Source organism: Seriola aureovittata, chromosome 16 (genome assembly GCF_021018895.1).
Source record: "Seriola aureovittata isolate HTS-2021-v1 ecotype China chromosome 16, ASM2101889v1, whole genome shotgun sequence".
NCBI classification, from domain to species: domain Eukaryota; kingdom Metazoa; phylum Chordata; class Actinopteri; order Carangiformes; family Carangidae; genus Seriola; species Seriola aureovittata.
The window spans coordinates 6107996-6125470 of NC_079379.1; the positions used below are offsets into that span (position 1 = coordinate 6107996).

The window sequence follows — 17475 nt, forward strand, 5'->3', positions numbered from 1 at the left end:
ATGTCATGAGGCTTATCAGAAGTGAGACGTTGTGTGTTTGATGTGGAGCTGTGTAATGACCAGAACAGCTCCACAGGGTCCGGTCGTGTTATTATGGACAATAACTTTATCAACATCTGTGTTACATGTGTTTGTCCAACCGTTCCTCCTACAAACGGGTTATACACTCACTCACCACTTTAGGTACATCTACAATAGCTACAACTATTGCAGTCTAATCCAGCAGCCCTGCAATAAACACCCTTCATGGTCAGTGGTGATTCTAGAGTCCAAATTTAGAAAATTGGCAGGGGGTACCTCGGCATTCGTCACCATTAAATAATTATATATAAATAATCTGACACCAACGAAAACTGTGTGAAATCTAAACATTTGTTTGTAGAATTTTCAAAATATAAATATAAAGAACAATAGAAACCTAAATCAATAATTAAATAACTTCAACATTTTACCATCGTAAATAACCTACATCATAAGGCCAGTGCGCATCAACATATAAAGTCCTTTAAAGGAGGTTTCCTACAAAGCGGCGTTGGCAACTGAGTGACTTTTGAAAACTCTGTAGCTACTTTTTTCATGAAAGCGTTCAGTCGACCAATCGTCGGCCAGACAAAGCCTTGAATGAGCTTTAAATGGTCGTACCTAACGACCAATCACAATCCTCATTGTGTTTATTATAAATAGGGTCCCTTTAGGGAAGTTTCTGACTGAGATGTCATTGCAAATCGTCCATTGGTTGTTTAAGGGGGAGGAGCCGCATTTTGAGACCTTGCTGTGGAGTAAAGTTTGTCAGCCATCGGTGGCCCTTCTAACAGCCTGGGGCCACAAGCAGTTTGCTGCCTTGCCTGTTCATACACTGCGCCTCTGATCATGGAGCTGATAATGTGCAGTTTCAGAGAGCTGTTGATGCCTGCAGGCAAGACTGCAGTTTGTGGTGCTGCCGAATTGTATTGCATTGCGTTTTATTTATAGCAATGAGTGTAGGTTAAATTGGCAAATGAGTGTTTATGTTACATTGTTTTGATTTTTAAAAAATCCCTCTTTGAAGCCTTCAAATGAGAATCACTAATTAAATTTCAGATAATAGAAACTATTTGTTCACACATCATTGTTTTTAGTTGATATTGATCATCAGAGAAAATATTATTAGCTACGTATTATCGAAAGATGCAAAAAAAATTGCAGTAATTCAAGTTTAATATAGTTTTGTAAATGATCTGTCTGCTCCAAACCAGAGAAAGACATAGGATTCTTTAACTGATTCTTTTCAAATAGAAAACACCTCACACAGCTGCACATGGGGCAAGAAAACACAATGAAATTCATCCTCAACAACACAGAGATCACGAAAGACACCTACATGAAGTTTGTTATATTATATTTATAATTTTTTTATTTTATTTTATTTTTTTAATCAAAATTATTATATTTTTCTGTCACCTTTTTCCTTATCGGACGTTTTTTAAACTGAACTAAAAAGCTGATGTTGGTATCAGCCTCTAAAATTTGGCATCAGACAGGTTTTAATCTTCATTTCTAAAGATAGTTCTCAACCACTTTGCAGTCAAGGAGTCAAACTCACAGTCTTGTTACAATTTTATCTTAATGAATATAATGAATTTAATGGTGTAGAGAAATACTTAAGATTTCAGAGGCTTTAGATTCATTGCTCCCTATCCAACTCACTGTCTTTGAAGAAACCTTAGATCCAAAGTGCAAAATAGTACAACACAGTGCATATATTTCCAGCACAAGTGACCCCAGTAAGAATAAAAAACCTCTGTCAATGTTGCTGTGTTTTATTTCCGGTGCCGTGCTGATCTCACATCTCTCAAATAAATAGGATGTTTCAACCAAAAGCTTAGTTTGCCTGTTTACTAAAGTGCAAATTATCTATTTTCTCCCCTTCTGTCATTGCCCATCATGCATTTTCCTGTTCTTTGTCTTATTCAGGGTGAATGCACATCACACACAAACAATATCAACATGACTTCTCTCTATGTTTTTGTAACATGTGTTTTTCTCTGCTTTTAGTCTTTCCCCAAGTGGCTGCAGCGCAGCTCACTGAACACAAACAGTATTAACATGTAATTTTCTCTTTCTGTTTGTCTCTACGCAGCTTGAGCACCGCTGCTGTCTGTGATGCCCTCCCATGACGCCCAGGTCAGCAGCTGACACTGCCAGTGAGCGGGAGACGCCACTGCACAACCGGTCCTGGGCCGGCACCATCCGCCGGTTCTTGCCCTCCCTCTCTCACGCTGGAGACTCCACCTCCTCTCACCTACCAGTATCCACAACCATCAGCTCCGATCCACCCCAGTAAGACCCCCTCGAAAACCGACACGCTGACGTCCTTGGCGAGCACCAGCAGCAGCAGCAGCAGCCAAAAACCACAGTATCTTCAGCGCAATCAGCAGCACCAGCACCACCATTATCACCACCACCAGCAGCAGCTGTCATGTCCAGTCGTAGAAAGTCCTCCACCCCCTGCATGGTTCGGGTCATCAATGACCTGCCTGAGGAGCAAGATGACCCGGAGGAGGTGATGGACACGGAAGTACTGGCGGACAACAATATGACAGAAAAAGAATCATCTGAATCTGCAGAAAAGAGTCAAGTCACCCAGCAGGAGAAGCCAGAGAATCCAGACCAGCAGACATTTCCAAAACCAGTGGAAAACCAAAATCCTGAGCCATTAGAACAAGAGGAGCAGTCGGGTAAAGAAGACCCCCCCTCTGTCATTGAAGATGTAGAAGCTAGAGAAGAGAAGGGCAGGGGAGGGGCAGAATCTGACCTAGGGTCCCAGAAAAAGCAGCCCAGAGGTTACGAGTGCAAATACTGCCCATTTTCAACGCAGAACCTGAATGACTTCAAAGAGCACGTGGACTCGAGCCACCCAAACGTCATTCTCAATCCGTTGTACCTCTGCGCCGTCTGCAACTTCAACACCAAGAAGTTTGACTCGCTCACAGAGCACAACGAGAGCCAGCACCCAGGCGAGACAAACTTCAAGTTTAAGAGGATAAAAATGAACGGTCAGACTATCTTAGAGCAGACAATCGAAGGCAAGGACAATTCAGTTGAATGTGAAGTGACAAGTGAACAGGGTGAAAGCAGCAGCAGTTCTGTGTTTCCACCGTGCATATCCACCACAGTGAAAACCCCAGACAACGTCCAGTCGCTCTATCAGGGGAGTGCACTGAAAAGCCAGCTGGATGGCCTGATGCAGAAGGATCAGATCACAGCAGTAAACATCAACGGAACAGTCATCATCCCTGAACCCACCATCCTTCAAGGGCTCTCCCATGTCACCCCAATGCTCCAGCGCCCGCCCAACTTTAACTGTGTACCAAAAATAGCTGTTCCCTTGAACACCACCAAATATAATCCTTCTTTAGATGACAACCTGACGTTGATCACCTCCTTCAACAAGTTTCCATACCCAACACATGCTGAGCTGTCGTGGCTCACGGCTGCCTCCAAGCACCCAGAGGAACAGATCAAAGTCTGGTTCACCACCCAGCGGTTAAAGCAAGGCATCACCTGGTCCCCAGAGGAGGTGGAGGAAGCCAGGAAGAAGATGTTCAATGGCTCCATCCCTCCTGCCCATCACATGTTCACCGTCCTGCCTACAAGTCCCATCTCTCAGCCGTCTGCCAAAGCTTCCCAGCAGCCCGTTGTCCACACCACAGTCGAGCATCCAGGTTATGTCCGGACAACCACGTCCAATGGGTTAAGTACAGTCCCTACCACAAACTCTCCTGCTGGAGTCGCCATTGGCTCCGGCCACACCCTCAAACGACCCCTCCCAGCACACCTGACGACAGTGTTCGGCCCGGAGTCCAAACGACCCGTCATGGCGGTTGCCCCGCATTCTGGTGACCCTAAAGACAAGGGCCTCATGGCTCCTCCGCCGCCCCCTCCACCCCAGAAAGACCGCCTCCCAATGGCTCCACCTCCTGTTCCCATGGAGATGAAGAGACCTGTAGCAGTTCCTCTGGTAACCACAGAGATGAAGAGGTCATCCACTGCTGTGCCTTTAATGCCACCACCATCATCGTCATCATCACCGTCTTTGTTGTCCAAAGGGAAGATTCTCTCAACATTAGGGAGTCCCAAAATGAAGCCGGTGGTGTCGCTGCCCTCCATAGTCTTTCCAGAGTCCTTAACAAGGCCAATGATCGCTCCCCCACCTATCTTTGCCCCTCCATTTAAAAACTCATTGCTTATTCCTCGTGCTCCGCCCACCACTTCCAAAGAAAAGCACCCCAGTACCCACACTTTGCCAGCTGCTGATCTGAAGCTGCCAAACTCCCCTCCACTCATTACCCCACAGATAAGGAGGCCGACCATTATTCAGTCCATTCGTGCTCCGGCTAAAGCCTCACCCCAGATTCCAGGTTTCCCTTTGGATGGCAAGAAACTAAAAGAGCAGCAGGGATTGGAGCTGAAAGCCAGCTATCCCAGAGGAGACAAGGTACTCACTCCTATGGCAGAGGCCAATGGGACGTCTCGCGCAGACGGCAAATGGCCCCACAATCAGACCTCCCCTGCTCACAACAATGGAGTTATGCATCTGGATGTCGGTGAGCCGCCGGCAGCACAGAAACCAGATTTTCAGCAGAAGTCCTCAGTGCTGACACAGTTCCCCTTGCTGGAGAGGATGAAGGGAAAGACGGCGGAACAGTTAAAGATCCTAGAGGAGAACTTCTTGAGGAACAGCTTCCCCACACACAGCGATGTGGACAATCTGTCGGCCACCACCCGCCTGTCTCACCAGGAAATCGACAGCTGGTTCGTGGAGCGCCGTGCACTACGCGACAACCTGGAACAAGCGCTTCTCAACTCCATGGGCACTAAGAGGGTTGGCGTGGGTGGCATCGCAGCCCTTACTGAGAAACGACTACATCAGCAGCAACAGCAACACCAAACTCTACAGCTGAATGGGATTCACAAACCAAGCACCGGCGTGGGCCATCTTAAGAGCCCTCCTCCATCCACACACACTCTGCCCATCATTGCTCCAGGCTCCATTGCCCCCTCCGTCCCAAACCCGAATTCCTGCTCAGTGCCTCCAGACAGCCGATCCCTGGCACTCCTCAAGGACGATTTTGCTCAAACACGGTGGCCTTCCCCTGAGGAGTTTAGCCAGCTGGAGGGTCGGACAGGACTGGTTCGTGCCGACTTTGCCCGCTGGTTCAACGACAGCCGGCTGCAGAGCGGCAGCATGGAGCTGACAGAACTTTTTCACAATAATGGAGTAAATGGAGGGCAGGGCCAGCCTATGTGCTCACCCGATAACGCTCCCTCCAGCATAATCCAGCGCTGTCAGGAAGGAGCTGTAACAAACAACAACAACAACAACAACAGTAAGGTGCTCGAGGTAGAGTTGGGCTGGCTGATGGAGCAGCGCACCAACAGCCTCAGCAGTCAACAGCATGACAATCTCCATGACCGGTTCGCTGGCAGGTACTGTACTTACAAGATTTTTTTTTTTTAATGCATGTTTTGTTTTGTTTTTCAGGCGTACTTTTAATGCATTTAAAAGTAACCACACCCAGGCTGGAATTTATTTTTATAAATTGACACCTAGTGGTTGCTATACGCTCTGTCCACAGCTTGTGTAGTATAGCACAGTGGTTCCCAACCTGCGGACTGGGCCTGGACTGGGCTCGCAAAGGTATTGCGAGTGATCTGAAAAATCACTTGCAAAACGTTACAATTTTGGTGAAAAGATGTAATTAAAAACTTCATTTGTTTTTTTCCTCGTATTAAGACCTTTCACTGTGATGAGCCAATGATAGGAACTTTTGTCTTGTCACCCTCCATGTTGGTATGGTATCAGATGTGGGCCACCAACATATTCCATTTGCCAAGGTTTTCACGTGGGCCTTGAGTTGGAAAAGGTTGGAAACCACTGGTGTAGCACTTTTGTATTGGACACATTTTAAGAATTTTCGCTTTTGCTTTTCAGGTTTGCTTCCATCTAAGTAAAATTATAAAGACAGCATTTGTAATGAAGTACTTTTACATTGGTGTATTGGTATTATATATATTACATATATATATTATTTGCCACAACTGACCGAGGAACACAACAAATCAGATGCTGTGGTGAACCCAGCAGAGACTGTACAACTGCTTCTGCTTAAAACTTAAAAATCCTTCTATAATTCACCTGTTTCTCTTCATCACCATCTTTCTTTCATGTCTAAAATAAATGAGATGATGAAAATGATACAATGGTGTTTAGCGACAATTGAGCACATCTGGCTTCCTCGCAAAAAGAGTCACGTTAGCTTTATTCATGTAACCCAAATCACAAAATTAGGAGATCATCGGTTTAGGTGAAAGGGTTCCTCTCCCTGTTCATTAAAGTGCAACCACAGCAGTCTCAGCATCATTTTCTACCCATTGACACCTTTTATGGTGACTGGTGCATCTAAAATAAATCTCTGCTTCCCCTCAGTGGGGTTGTGCTGTTGTTTTCCAGTTTCCACATTAACATTGATTTCAGGACATTAACCTAAAAAAATCTTCGAGACTTTATTTAGTCTGCCCTGCATTCCAGGAGCCTGGGACATCTCTGGTCAAATAACAGAGCCATTAGGTTGTAAACCAATATCTCCACAATAATTTGGCCAAGAGTTTTATTCTTCCCATGAGTCAGCTATGGGTTTAGGCTCAGTCTTGGAAAAGCAGTTTGAACCTGCACTGATGGCACATTGAAATCCTTCCGGCTCCTTTTGGTTTTATAAACTCTACAATGTGCTAAGTACAGACAACAAGAGAAATAAGGACACAACAATGTAAAGGTCTAGTACAGACTAATTTCTGCTGCTTATTTATAATAAGCTCAGTAAATAAATGCTGCTAAAGCCTTTCAGCAGGGTTCAAAGTCAATATTCAAATTTCTGTCAAAATTGATCTCTTTATTTTACATAATAAAATTTGATTACTTTTTGCAAAAAAAAAAGTTCTGACATTAAGTTTGTCCCTGTTGTAATTTCAGTGACATACTGTTGAAGCTTGTTATCTGTGGGCTCCGACATGATTGTTAAAGTTGATTTATTTTCACATTACATGAAGAAAATGTCCTCCATCATCGTAATTACTCTGAATATTATTTCTCCTCATTGTAATTTAAAAACAAAAAAAAAAACAACAAATGTTCCACTTGTGTTAAATCTGATTGTGATCACCTCTGTCGAATGAAAGTGATTGACAGCTCCCTTCAAATGTGAAAAACAGAAATCCTTGAAACTGATTTCTGTTGATTGTTGGCCCCCGTCCCTTTATCTACTAGAATTAAATCAATGCGAAATTTTTTTACACTTAAACTTCATTGTGTTTTTAATTCCGTGGGTAGACAGAAGATTTTGGTAACATCTATAATAATTCAAATGTATTCAGAATTTCAATTTCCATATCCAATGTCTGTTCGCTCAAATATTTTTATAAGACTCAATGACGCTGAACAAGGCAAAGATTTGTTTGATGTTTCTGTGAAGACAAAATTAAGAAAAAAATGAATGTCAACATTAATCTTTAAATAAAAAAAATCAAATCTTACTCTTTAATCATTTTATAAATTAAACAAAATCCTGTAAGAGTTGTAAGAACATTAAAACAACTTATCCTTTTAAACATAAATATAGGTTTGAACATCACAAAAAAAAAGAAAGAAAGAGAATTAAAGGTACCGTTACATGTTGCTTTGTGGTTTATGTTCACATTCAGTGTTTTAGACCACAACAATGTTTCAGTACACAACACAAACACTATAGTAACGCCGTTGTGTTCATATGGAGGGTTATCAGTGACCACCAGTGGTGATTCAAGTTTAAGTAACTTTTTGTGAACCTGTACCTGGTTTAACAGACTGAGGCAGCAGAACGTGGCGGAGTTGAAGAACGGGGGGCAGAACGGGGGAGTCGTGGGAGGAGCGCGGGAGGTGTTCGGGAGCTGGCTGGAGGACGGGCGCTCGAGGAGAGGACGGGAGCTACTCCTGGACAGAGAGAGGAAGATGGCAGAGGACACGTCTGGGAGGCTGACTGGATAAATGGTGAGTGAAAGGTCACGATTGATGTTTTCTGTCCTGGTGCATTGTCTGGTTATCAGTGGCTGTCCTTGGTTTTTTTGCCTCTACTTCTGATCTCCACCGAGGCTCTGAGTTGTGTTATATTTATGTTGGCTATTGGATGTAGGTAAAACAGGAGAAATGTTTGATGAAGGCCCTGAATTCACTGAGCACAGACGATTTATCCACGTTAAAAATAAAATATGTTGTACATGTTAAAAGGGTATTGTCTTACATTACATTACATTCACTATCAGGATAAATGTTAATTATGTCTTAGTGAAATGATTAATCGCTTATTCAGAAATGTTCCAAAAATGTCAAAAATAACAAATGACCTCATTTCAGGCAGTTAAGTGAAGCCTGAATCGTGTTTTTCAGTGAGGCATCTCTGATTATAACATGTCTGTAGTGAAAGAAGCATGGCTCAACAACTGTCTCAAGTTTGAAAGTACCCTCTCAATTTGTGTATCCTACAGATCTACGTGTTGAATGCCATTTCTCATAAACTTTTGCAAAGCTGATTTTTCATAAATGTTTTAAACTTGCATTTTTTTTTTTACATCCATGTCTATTTGTGAGAGGAACTGCAGTTTTTAGCACTTCAGTGTTTTTCAGCCCAAGAGGTTGATGCTTGGCAGTTCCCTTTCGACTTTCCAGAGCCTTTTAGTGAGTTTCAGCTCATTGTTTATCTGGTTCACTTTAAGAGAGGGTTGGACTGACCATCGGGCATACTGGGACGAATACCGATTAGCTACTGCATCGGTCAGAAAATACGTAACGTTTTTACCAGCCCTCTCGGTGTGCCTGTCATTCAGAGTGTGCATAAGAGTTTCAAACCACTCCACTTGAATCATTATGTTTCTCTGTAACTGCTTGATGTTGAAAGAAGTTCAACATATCAACCCCCAAATCAACAAAGACATCAGTTATTACAGGTTTAATTAAAAACAATAACACATATCATAATTTTGTGCCATTTGTCAAGTGAAATCTTCATCCATGTTCAGTCTAAAATCTGTCCTTAAGTTCTTTTATATTTGATCATAAAAAGGTCATAAAGCAGAAATCTGCTGGTCTGAATAACTGAATCTATGGCTGCAGGTCTTCACGTGTAAAATGAGTGAAGTGATTCAACTCAGCGAGGCCACCGTCGGTCCCAAGCACCCCCACCCCCCCACCCATGCCTCCGCACCCCAGTCTGTCAGTGTTAAAGCCAACACCTCGATCCCAGGCAACAAACAGAGCCACTCCAGCCAGTCGCCGGCTGTGTGTGTAGCTGTGTGAGTTTTGGCTACAACTGCTCAGCAACAAACACCAACTTCAGGAAAATTTAGGAAGACAAAAACATATGACTGGAGGCCAGAAATAGCAGCAGACCCCCTGGTGTGGTAAAGTTTGATAGATAAAAGGCTCCGCCTGGGGCAGAGTGTGACGACAGAGCCTGCTGCTTCTTCCCTCCACTGTCTGTTCTGACAGGAGAAAGTTTTAATGTTTCCTCGCAGCTTTTGCTTATCAAAATAGAATCTGTTCAAATGAATTCCTCAAGACAAACAAACAAACAAGGTGGAGACTCGGCTTCTTACATTGTCAGTTTTTTCCCTGTCTGACTGTCACCACTTTTGGATGCCTTCAAAATCAACACCTGACAGCCGCAATCAATAATCAATATGCAGCATTTTTGAATAACCAACAATAACGGTGGATTTTGTAAATAAAACTCATCCTGTCAGTTATGTCTGATAAAGTTTTTTGTTGGTTTTTCTTCCGCTGGAATCTGCCACTTGGACATTTTCACTTCTAAAAGACTTTTATTTGTCTATTAGTGCAAGCTGGTGTGTAGATGTAAAAACGCAAAATGACACATTGACACACAAACCCAATGTAAAAATACAAAATATGTTCACATAAGATTCAAATGAAAACAAAAAACAAAATACAAAAGATAAACGTAAAGTTAAAGATAAAAGTAAAATAAAATGAGACACTGACCGACAGTTTCTACAAAATCACACCATGTCAATACGTGCATGTATACACAGTGAGAAACTGAGAGTATGTTGCACATCGAAGTTATTATACATGGAAGAAGGATCTAATTCAGGTTTGTGAAATATGTGGAAAATTATGTAGAAATCAGATTTTCTCATAGAAATATACAGTGATAATATGACCCGCTGTTTTAAATGAGCTCTACAGAGATTTTATTGTTGTGTTTAGTTTTTCAGACTTGTGTCTAGTCTTGTGTTGGACATACAAATTTGTACCAGGTTCAACTTCTTTACTACCCATCTTTTTTTCTTATTATTATTCTTCTTTGTGTTTTTTATCCAGAGCCATCTGCACTGGCAGCACGCTCTGCTCTTATTCTAACGAATGAGGGGCTGCGTTTTCTCCTGCAGGGCTGAAGTCGGTCTAGACTAATTGTGGTGGTCTTAGTGCAGTGGTTCTCAGACTTTTTCACATCAAGGACCCTAAACTGAAACAAATTAGATTTCAAAAACCCATGAACAATATACATTCTGTCATTGTGTTACTTATAGATGGAATTATAGTGAAAATAAATTATTCCTTTTTACTGGGGACCCTCAAGGAGCCCTGGGGGTCCCTGGACCCCACTTTGAGAACCCACTGCAGGTGTTCAGACCAAAAACAGCTCAGCTGCTGTTTCTGGGTAAATGTGATATGATCCGGGAAATTCAATTGGAGAAACAGGTACATAAGTGTGATGGTTTATTGGAAAACAAAACACAGCACAACAGCTTATAATATTATGGATAGTTATATAGTTATGTTATATTACAGCTATATTATATTGGTGGCATGGTGATACAGTGAGTATCACTATTGCCTCACAGTGAGAAGGTTCTGGGTTCTTTTTGGAGTTTGCATGTTCTCCATGTGCCTGTGTGGGTTTCCTCCCACAATCCAAAGACATGCAGGTTGGACTGTTGACCCGTTCAGGTGTACCCCACCCTCCTCACCCATCATCATTAAGTTAAGTCAGGTTCAAAAAAGGTTTGCTCAAGTCCCCTGTGTTGACCATATCACTGCGCCATAGAACTGGCCAATCAAATCAATGAAGAGGCTGCGGTTCAAGTTAGTCCGAACAGTATGGTCTTAATCCACAGTATGGATCAAGTATATAATATAATATAATATAATATAATATAATTTTCCTGCACAAAACAGCACAAACAGATTGGGTTTATTTATTATCTTCATTTTTTGTGGAGGTTTTCTTCAGTCTGCTGCAGCTGCTCACAAACTCCTCCACTCTCCACCTCTCTGCTCCATCCCACACATTAGACTGAAAAACACTGAACAAAGCATCCGTGTGGTGCATTTGCATAGAGGTCATTCTTTACAGAAATGACAGAATTTAACTTTTAATGTCAAACATGTTAAATCAAACTGTCACTTTCCTCCAGCTCGTGTCAGAATCAGCAGCAGTGAAGTGTTGTAGCGGGAGGGAGGCTGGGTGAGGTGTTCTGGTCGATGGGATTCAGCTTGTGAGCGGGATGATAAATTAACATGAGCTGCTATCTAAACTCTGGCAGTTTGTGACTGCGGCCACACACTCGTCTGCTCTGCCAGACGCTCAGTTCAGGTGCCAGTTATTATTGGAGGCTGAATCCTACTCTCCAAATCAGTTTGGCTCACAGACGACTGACTGTGGCAGGTGAACGCTGGAATCCACTGAACACTCCTGATAGAAAAATCTGCCCCAGTTTGGAGCCACACTCGAACTCTCTGAAATTTAAATTTATGATTTTAACATGTTGAAATATGGTTGAGGAAGCCTTTAGCCACACTTGAACCATTAACCACAGGTTTACATAGAGGGAGAGGGTTTTTTTGTTGAATCTGATTATTTTAAACCAAATTATTTCTACATTCAAGGCATGTTTTGCCATATGGCATGCTAGTGGTGTGGCTTGAGGGATGGTTGTGTCGGTCTGTTGGTCAGTGCAGCCTGTCCTGTTAATCAAACTGAACCCCATTTTGTTTTCATTCCATGATTCACTCTGACATGGTGTTAGCAGATTTCTGATCAGGAGCAGAGTAATCAGTCACTTCAGAGTGATCTATCTGCTCCATCAAGGTCACTTTAACTTCACAAAATAGGAATTATATCTTAAAGGTCCCATATTATATAAAGTGAGATTTCCATGTCTAATCAAAACCCTCAGTCCACAGAGAAATACACACAGTCTGTATTCAACTGAGCCTTAAAACGAGCCGTCAGGATTTCTGTTACTTTGTGATGTCTCAACAAAGCAGTCAACGCTCTCAGCCCCGCCCCAAGCCCTGCCCATCCGGACCCACCACCCAACTTTGTAGGATTTCGATTCTCTGAGTGTTTACCTGAAATCTGCTATATTTCACTAGATCACTCAGAAAACAGTCAGCCAATCAGAAGAGAGGCTCAGAGCCTCCTCTCTTCTGATTGGCTCACCGACCTGGTGTTACTAGAACTCCTGCTAAAACTACACTGAGATGGTTTTTGGTTCTTAAAACCACAAATATGTCTTCTTATGGCTCAACACTTCAAATAAAACACTGGAGAAAAATAATAGTGTCTGTAAAATATGGGACCTTTAATTGAATTATATCTATGTCCTGGACCTGAATCCAGTAGAGCACCTTTGGGATGTGGTAGAACAGGATATGTCAACTTGGAGCAGAGCAATGAATCTAGGCCATGAAGAACTGAGAGCAAAGGGAGGAACTACCCGGTGTTAGTATGGTGTTCCTAATAAAGTGCCCAGTGATTGTATTTATCTTTTTATATCAGAAAAAAGTTTGAAAATCTTATTCACTTGAAAACCGGTGAAACAGCTTTTAGTTCTGCCTTCAGTCTGCCTCCTGGACCAGACCAGCAAGAACCTCCACGGCCAGACAGGCAGGATTGACTGCCTGTGTCTGAAGACACTGAAGTCATTGTAGTGTGTTTTAAAGTACATTTTCAGCTCACCTGGCTTTGTTAGTTATGTCGTTAATCTCCTCCCCTCTGGTACACAAGGGAGTTACAAACAAATGACAGGAGCTTCTCCTCAACCCAGACTTTGCTGAGGCTCCAGCTACAGAGGTTACATGTGAGATGAAGTGAATGGTGCTTTGTTGTGTTCAGATGTGATTAAATGTGTGTGTGTGTGTGTGTGTGTGTGTGTGTGTGTGTGTGTGTGTGTGTGTGTGTGTGTGTGTGTGTGTGTATGTGTGTGTGTACAAAGAAAAGGGAAAATCTTTTCAGCTCTGCACTTTCTTTTTATATTTCTTTAAACACAAAATGCATTTTTTACTAGTTTAGTTTGGATTCAATATTCACACTTCACCCTGCACCACAAAAAAAACTTGAATGTGTGTGTATTAAATTCTTTATTGTATCAAACTGTTCTGTGGCCGTCACATGGACACTGTGCACCAACAAACACTTTTTTCCTGGTTCTGCTTATTTTAACTTAAAAAACATGACACAGTAGAAAAAAAAGAGATCACAACAAAAGCAGCACTAGTAAGAAATTCACAATGCAGCCGGTTAAATACAACTTATCATGTCAATTTTATTCATACAGCCCAATATCACAAATTACAAATTCAAGATATAGGTGCTTTATAATCTGAACAGCATATGACAATAGTCAGCCAATGCTAACAACAATGATAATAAACATTATGTGTATAGCTCCTTTCATACAAGCAATGCAGCTCAAAATGTTTTACAACAAAGAAATTACATGCACCAAGTGCTTCACATGAAAAAGACATAAAATTATCATAAAACATGTTAAAAACATTCATGTAAAATGAGATGGAAAATAAAACCCACCTGATAATAAAGCATCTCCAGGGTTAGAGGTATTTTTGGAAGGATAACATTAGAGAAACAGAACATGCAGTGTTATTCTATTCTGATTTTGTATGTCCTAAAGGTGGCAAAATAGAGGAGACTGATATTTAGTGAAAGAATGATGTTTTAAGCTGCATTCAGTTATTAGTTGGTCACTTATTGGCAACATAACGAGTTGTAAACACACCATCTAATATCTAATCACCATGCATAGCAAGCAGTTTCCTGTTTCCACATCCAGCTGACACAGAAAACCAGGACAATGTCGTCAGAGTGGTGTTTGAGTCCAGTATTCCCTCTCTTTTAGCACTGTTTTGGTCTCCACCAGCTCGTGAGGGAAATATCTGTCTCTTTAGCTGTTAAATGCTCCACTATGGTCACTCTGTGTCTGTCTGCTGTTTGCTGCTGAGTGGACAGCGACTTAATCAGAGGATGTTTGATAAGAACGAGGCTTATAGGAACAGAGTCGAGGACCAGAAAACCAAAGCAATGACCTAAAAGAAGCTGCTCCACAGAGCCTAAGGGAACTGCCGTCAGGTGATAATTCCCTGTGAGTGACGTCCTTCACATTACATGTTGTTATTAGAGTCACTGTTAGTATAGAAATATTGATTAGTGATTGCAGCTTTAAACAAACAATTAGCATCATCTTTATACATTGACCACAACGACCAATCAAATAACTCAAAAATACAGACAGAAAAAAGACACTTTAATGAGTCTTTGTCCACGGTTTTGATCAGAAATCAGTCTGCGACTCCTGTCATAACCCAAAGAGGAGCGATCATCTCATTTGCCATTCGTAAAAGGAATTAAAAACGTTCCAATGACAAACTTATTCAACTATTCAGCAAAACATTATCAAAATGAAATATACATCCCCAGATATTATTCTGTATTAATCATAATGTTGTTCTTTTGGGGAGAAGGGCAAGGTAATGGTAGACAAAAGAGTCGAATATCTGCTGAGAATATTAAGAATAACAGGCCTGCAATTAATTACCAGGAGGTGGCTGAAAAAAAAAAAAAAAAAAAACACTTCACACATTTTGAAAACGGAGAGAACTGAGAAGGGCACATTCTTTTGAATTGAGCAAATAAATCATAAAATACCCTTTTTATATATATATATATATATATATATATATATATATATATATATATATATATATGCATGAAATGTCTGATTATGTTAGATCGAAGCAAAAATTACACTTGTTAAGTTGGTCTTTAGTTTTCTCCATGCTTAGTTTTAGGGGAGATGGTGGGGGGTCATTTAAGGGGTCAGAGGTCACAGCAGCCAATGAAGAGTCATGAGGAGTGATAGTATCGACTAGATTGTGTTAAGGAGTCGTGACGACTGATGGAGCAAAAACAAATTCCTGCAGCGCAAATTTATGTGGTAAGATGTCTCCAGCTTGTGTGTGTTGTGTGTGTGTGTGTGTGTGTGCGCGTGTGTGCGTGCGTGCGTGCATGCATGCGTGCGCGCGCACTGGCACCATCCATTGTCCTGTCTCACTAATCACAGCAGCTCGGGGCTTCATTTAATCAGCCGAGCGCGGCGCAGCGTCCCATAATAACTTATCAACAGTCGTAGCTTATAGATGAAGGCTTAATTGCCAAAATGCTGCAGTGCTTCTCCCTCCCCGTAATTATTATAATGTAAAACACAGAGGCAGCAGACGGCGAGAGTTACCTGTTTCCAGGTAACCACGATCTTAAAATAATAATGTTTTAATTTTGCACCATCCGTTTTAATAAGAGTGTTTTTTTAAGGCTTTTCTTTTGAAGCTAGAAACTGGCCACAATTTTGTTTTTTTAAGACGTATTCACCCAGATCCTGCATCTTTATCTTACATCAAACCTGTATTTTTTTCTCCTCAGCTGTAAAGTCAATGTGGTGTTTTCAAAAGGCAGAAATACAATCAGTATATATAAAACTAGAGAGCTGCACCACGGCCGCACTGTCCTCAAAGTTTAAATTTAATAGATTTTAATAAAGTAATGTGTTTTTCAGAAAACACACAGTGATAATCAAAACACTGTTGTTTTTCATTCAACTCACTGTAGTGGTCCATTAAGGGAATAACCCAATGTTAAGTCGTCCTTTAAAAAGACAAAAAAGAAAGAAAAAAAAAGGTCCTGGACCTGAACCAAAATCCTCTCTTGAAACTTCCTGCTAAATTTCACTGAAACTCGCTTTTGGAATATTCAGATTAAAAAAACAAACAATTTGGAGAAACAAGTCTGAGCATTGCTGCATAAAACTGACTTTCTGCAGAAGCTCTTTGCTCTCAGGTTGTTTTTGTTGTTGCAGATGAATGAAACGACTGAATGAGCTTTAAGATTTGCCTTGTAAAGTTTACTCTGTGCAGGTATCGAGGTCAGATGTATTTTCTATTGTCTTTTTGTCTTTGTGTTTTCTGCTCTTTGTACGTGTTTTTTTATCCTTGACAATGAAGATTTTTGGATTATTAAAGTCAGTCAATTTGAGTCAGAAGACATTTATGTAAAGTAAAAGCTTAAATGAAAAAAGGTAAAATGAGCTGACAGTTTAAAGGGCCCATATTGTCTAAAGGAAGATTGTCTTCTTTGATTATAAAGCAGGTCTAGGTTCTATATTAATACTAGGAAAGTATCGAAGCGCTCAGTCCACAGAGAAATGCACACAGCCTGTATTCAGAAACTGAGCCTTAAAACCAGCCTTCAGGACTTCTGTAACTTTATGATGTCACAACAAAGCAGTCACCGCTAACAGCCGTGTCCCAAGCCCCGCCCACCTTGCCCAATGATAAAATCCATTTTTTTTTTTTTTTTTATCATCTGCTTGTGTGTTTGTGTATGTGAAGATGGTGTAACGGTGACTGATTGTACAGCTGATTGAACAGCTGTTCACAGCTTGTCCGGCTGAACAGAAGTGCTTAATTTTTATCCTGTAACTCTGATGACTTCACCACTTTCCAAACATCAACAGAGAGCTCGGAGGAAACGTTTCAGAGAGAGTTCATTAATGTCTGTGAAACTGAAATGAGGACTTGGCTCGAGGACTGCGGGCTGAAAGATGATTGGTCAGATGTGGTGATATCAGAATCAGGCTTTGACAGCGTGGGAAAGTGAAAATTAGAACAGGAAGAAAGAGCAGAAACTCACCACAGAGGGCTAAAGATCCTGCTCATTGAACTTTGGCCAAGCTTTATTACACTGCATTAAATACTTCCCTCAAAGCCTTGTTTTGACTTGTTGTCCTGGAAGGCTTTTGATTTGAAACATCTGCAGGAAGTGAGGTTTACTGACAGCAGCTTAACAGTGATTTAAACAAACAAAGTAAAAGCAGCTGACAACAATATGTCTGTTAGAGAACAGGTAGGTTTATCACTGTGAGCGACGTCCTTTACATTACATGTTGCCGTTACATCCACTGTTAATATAAAAGATATCCATTAGTGCAGCTTCAAAGAAACAATAAGCAGCATCTTTACACTTTGACACAATAACCAATCAAATAAGTCAAAATACAGACTTAAAAAGACAATTTAACACATCA

At 41.3% G+C, this 17475-nt stretch overlaps 1 protein-coding gene across 1 annotated transcript in view; it reads left to right on the top strand.

Moving 5' to 3' along the window:
• The window catches only part of LOC130184317 (zinc fingers and homeoboxes protein 2-like), a 125182-nt gene that overhangs the window by 98183 nt on the left and 9524 nt on the right, over window positions 1-17475 (top strand). The window contains exons 3-4 of the mRNA XM_056400252.1: window positions 2120-5469; window positions 7882-8065. Coding sequence (XP_056256227.1) covers window positions 2459-5469; window positions 7882-8062 — 3192 coding nt within the window. The 5' untranslated portion in view covers window positions 2120-2458 and the 3' untranslated portion in view covers window positions 8063-8065. The remainder of the gene's footprint in view (window positions 1-2119; window positions 5470-7881; window positions 8066-17475) is intronic.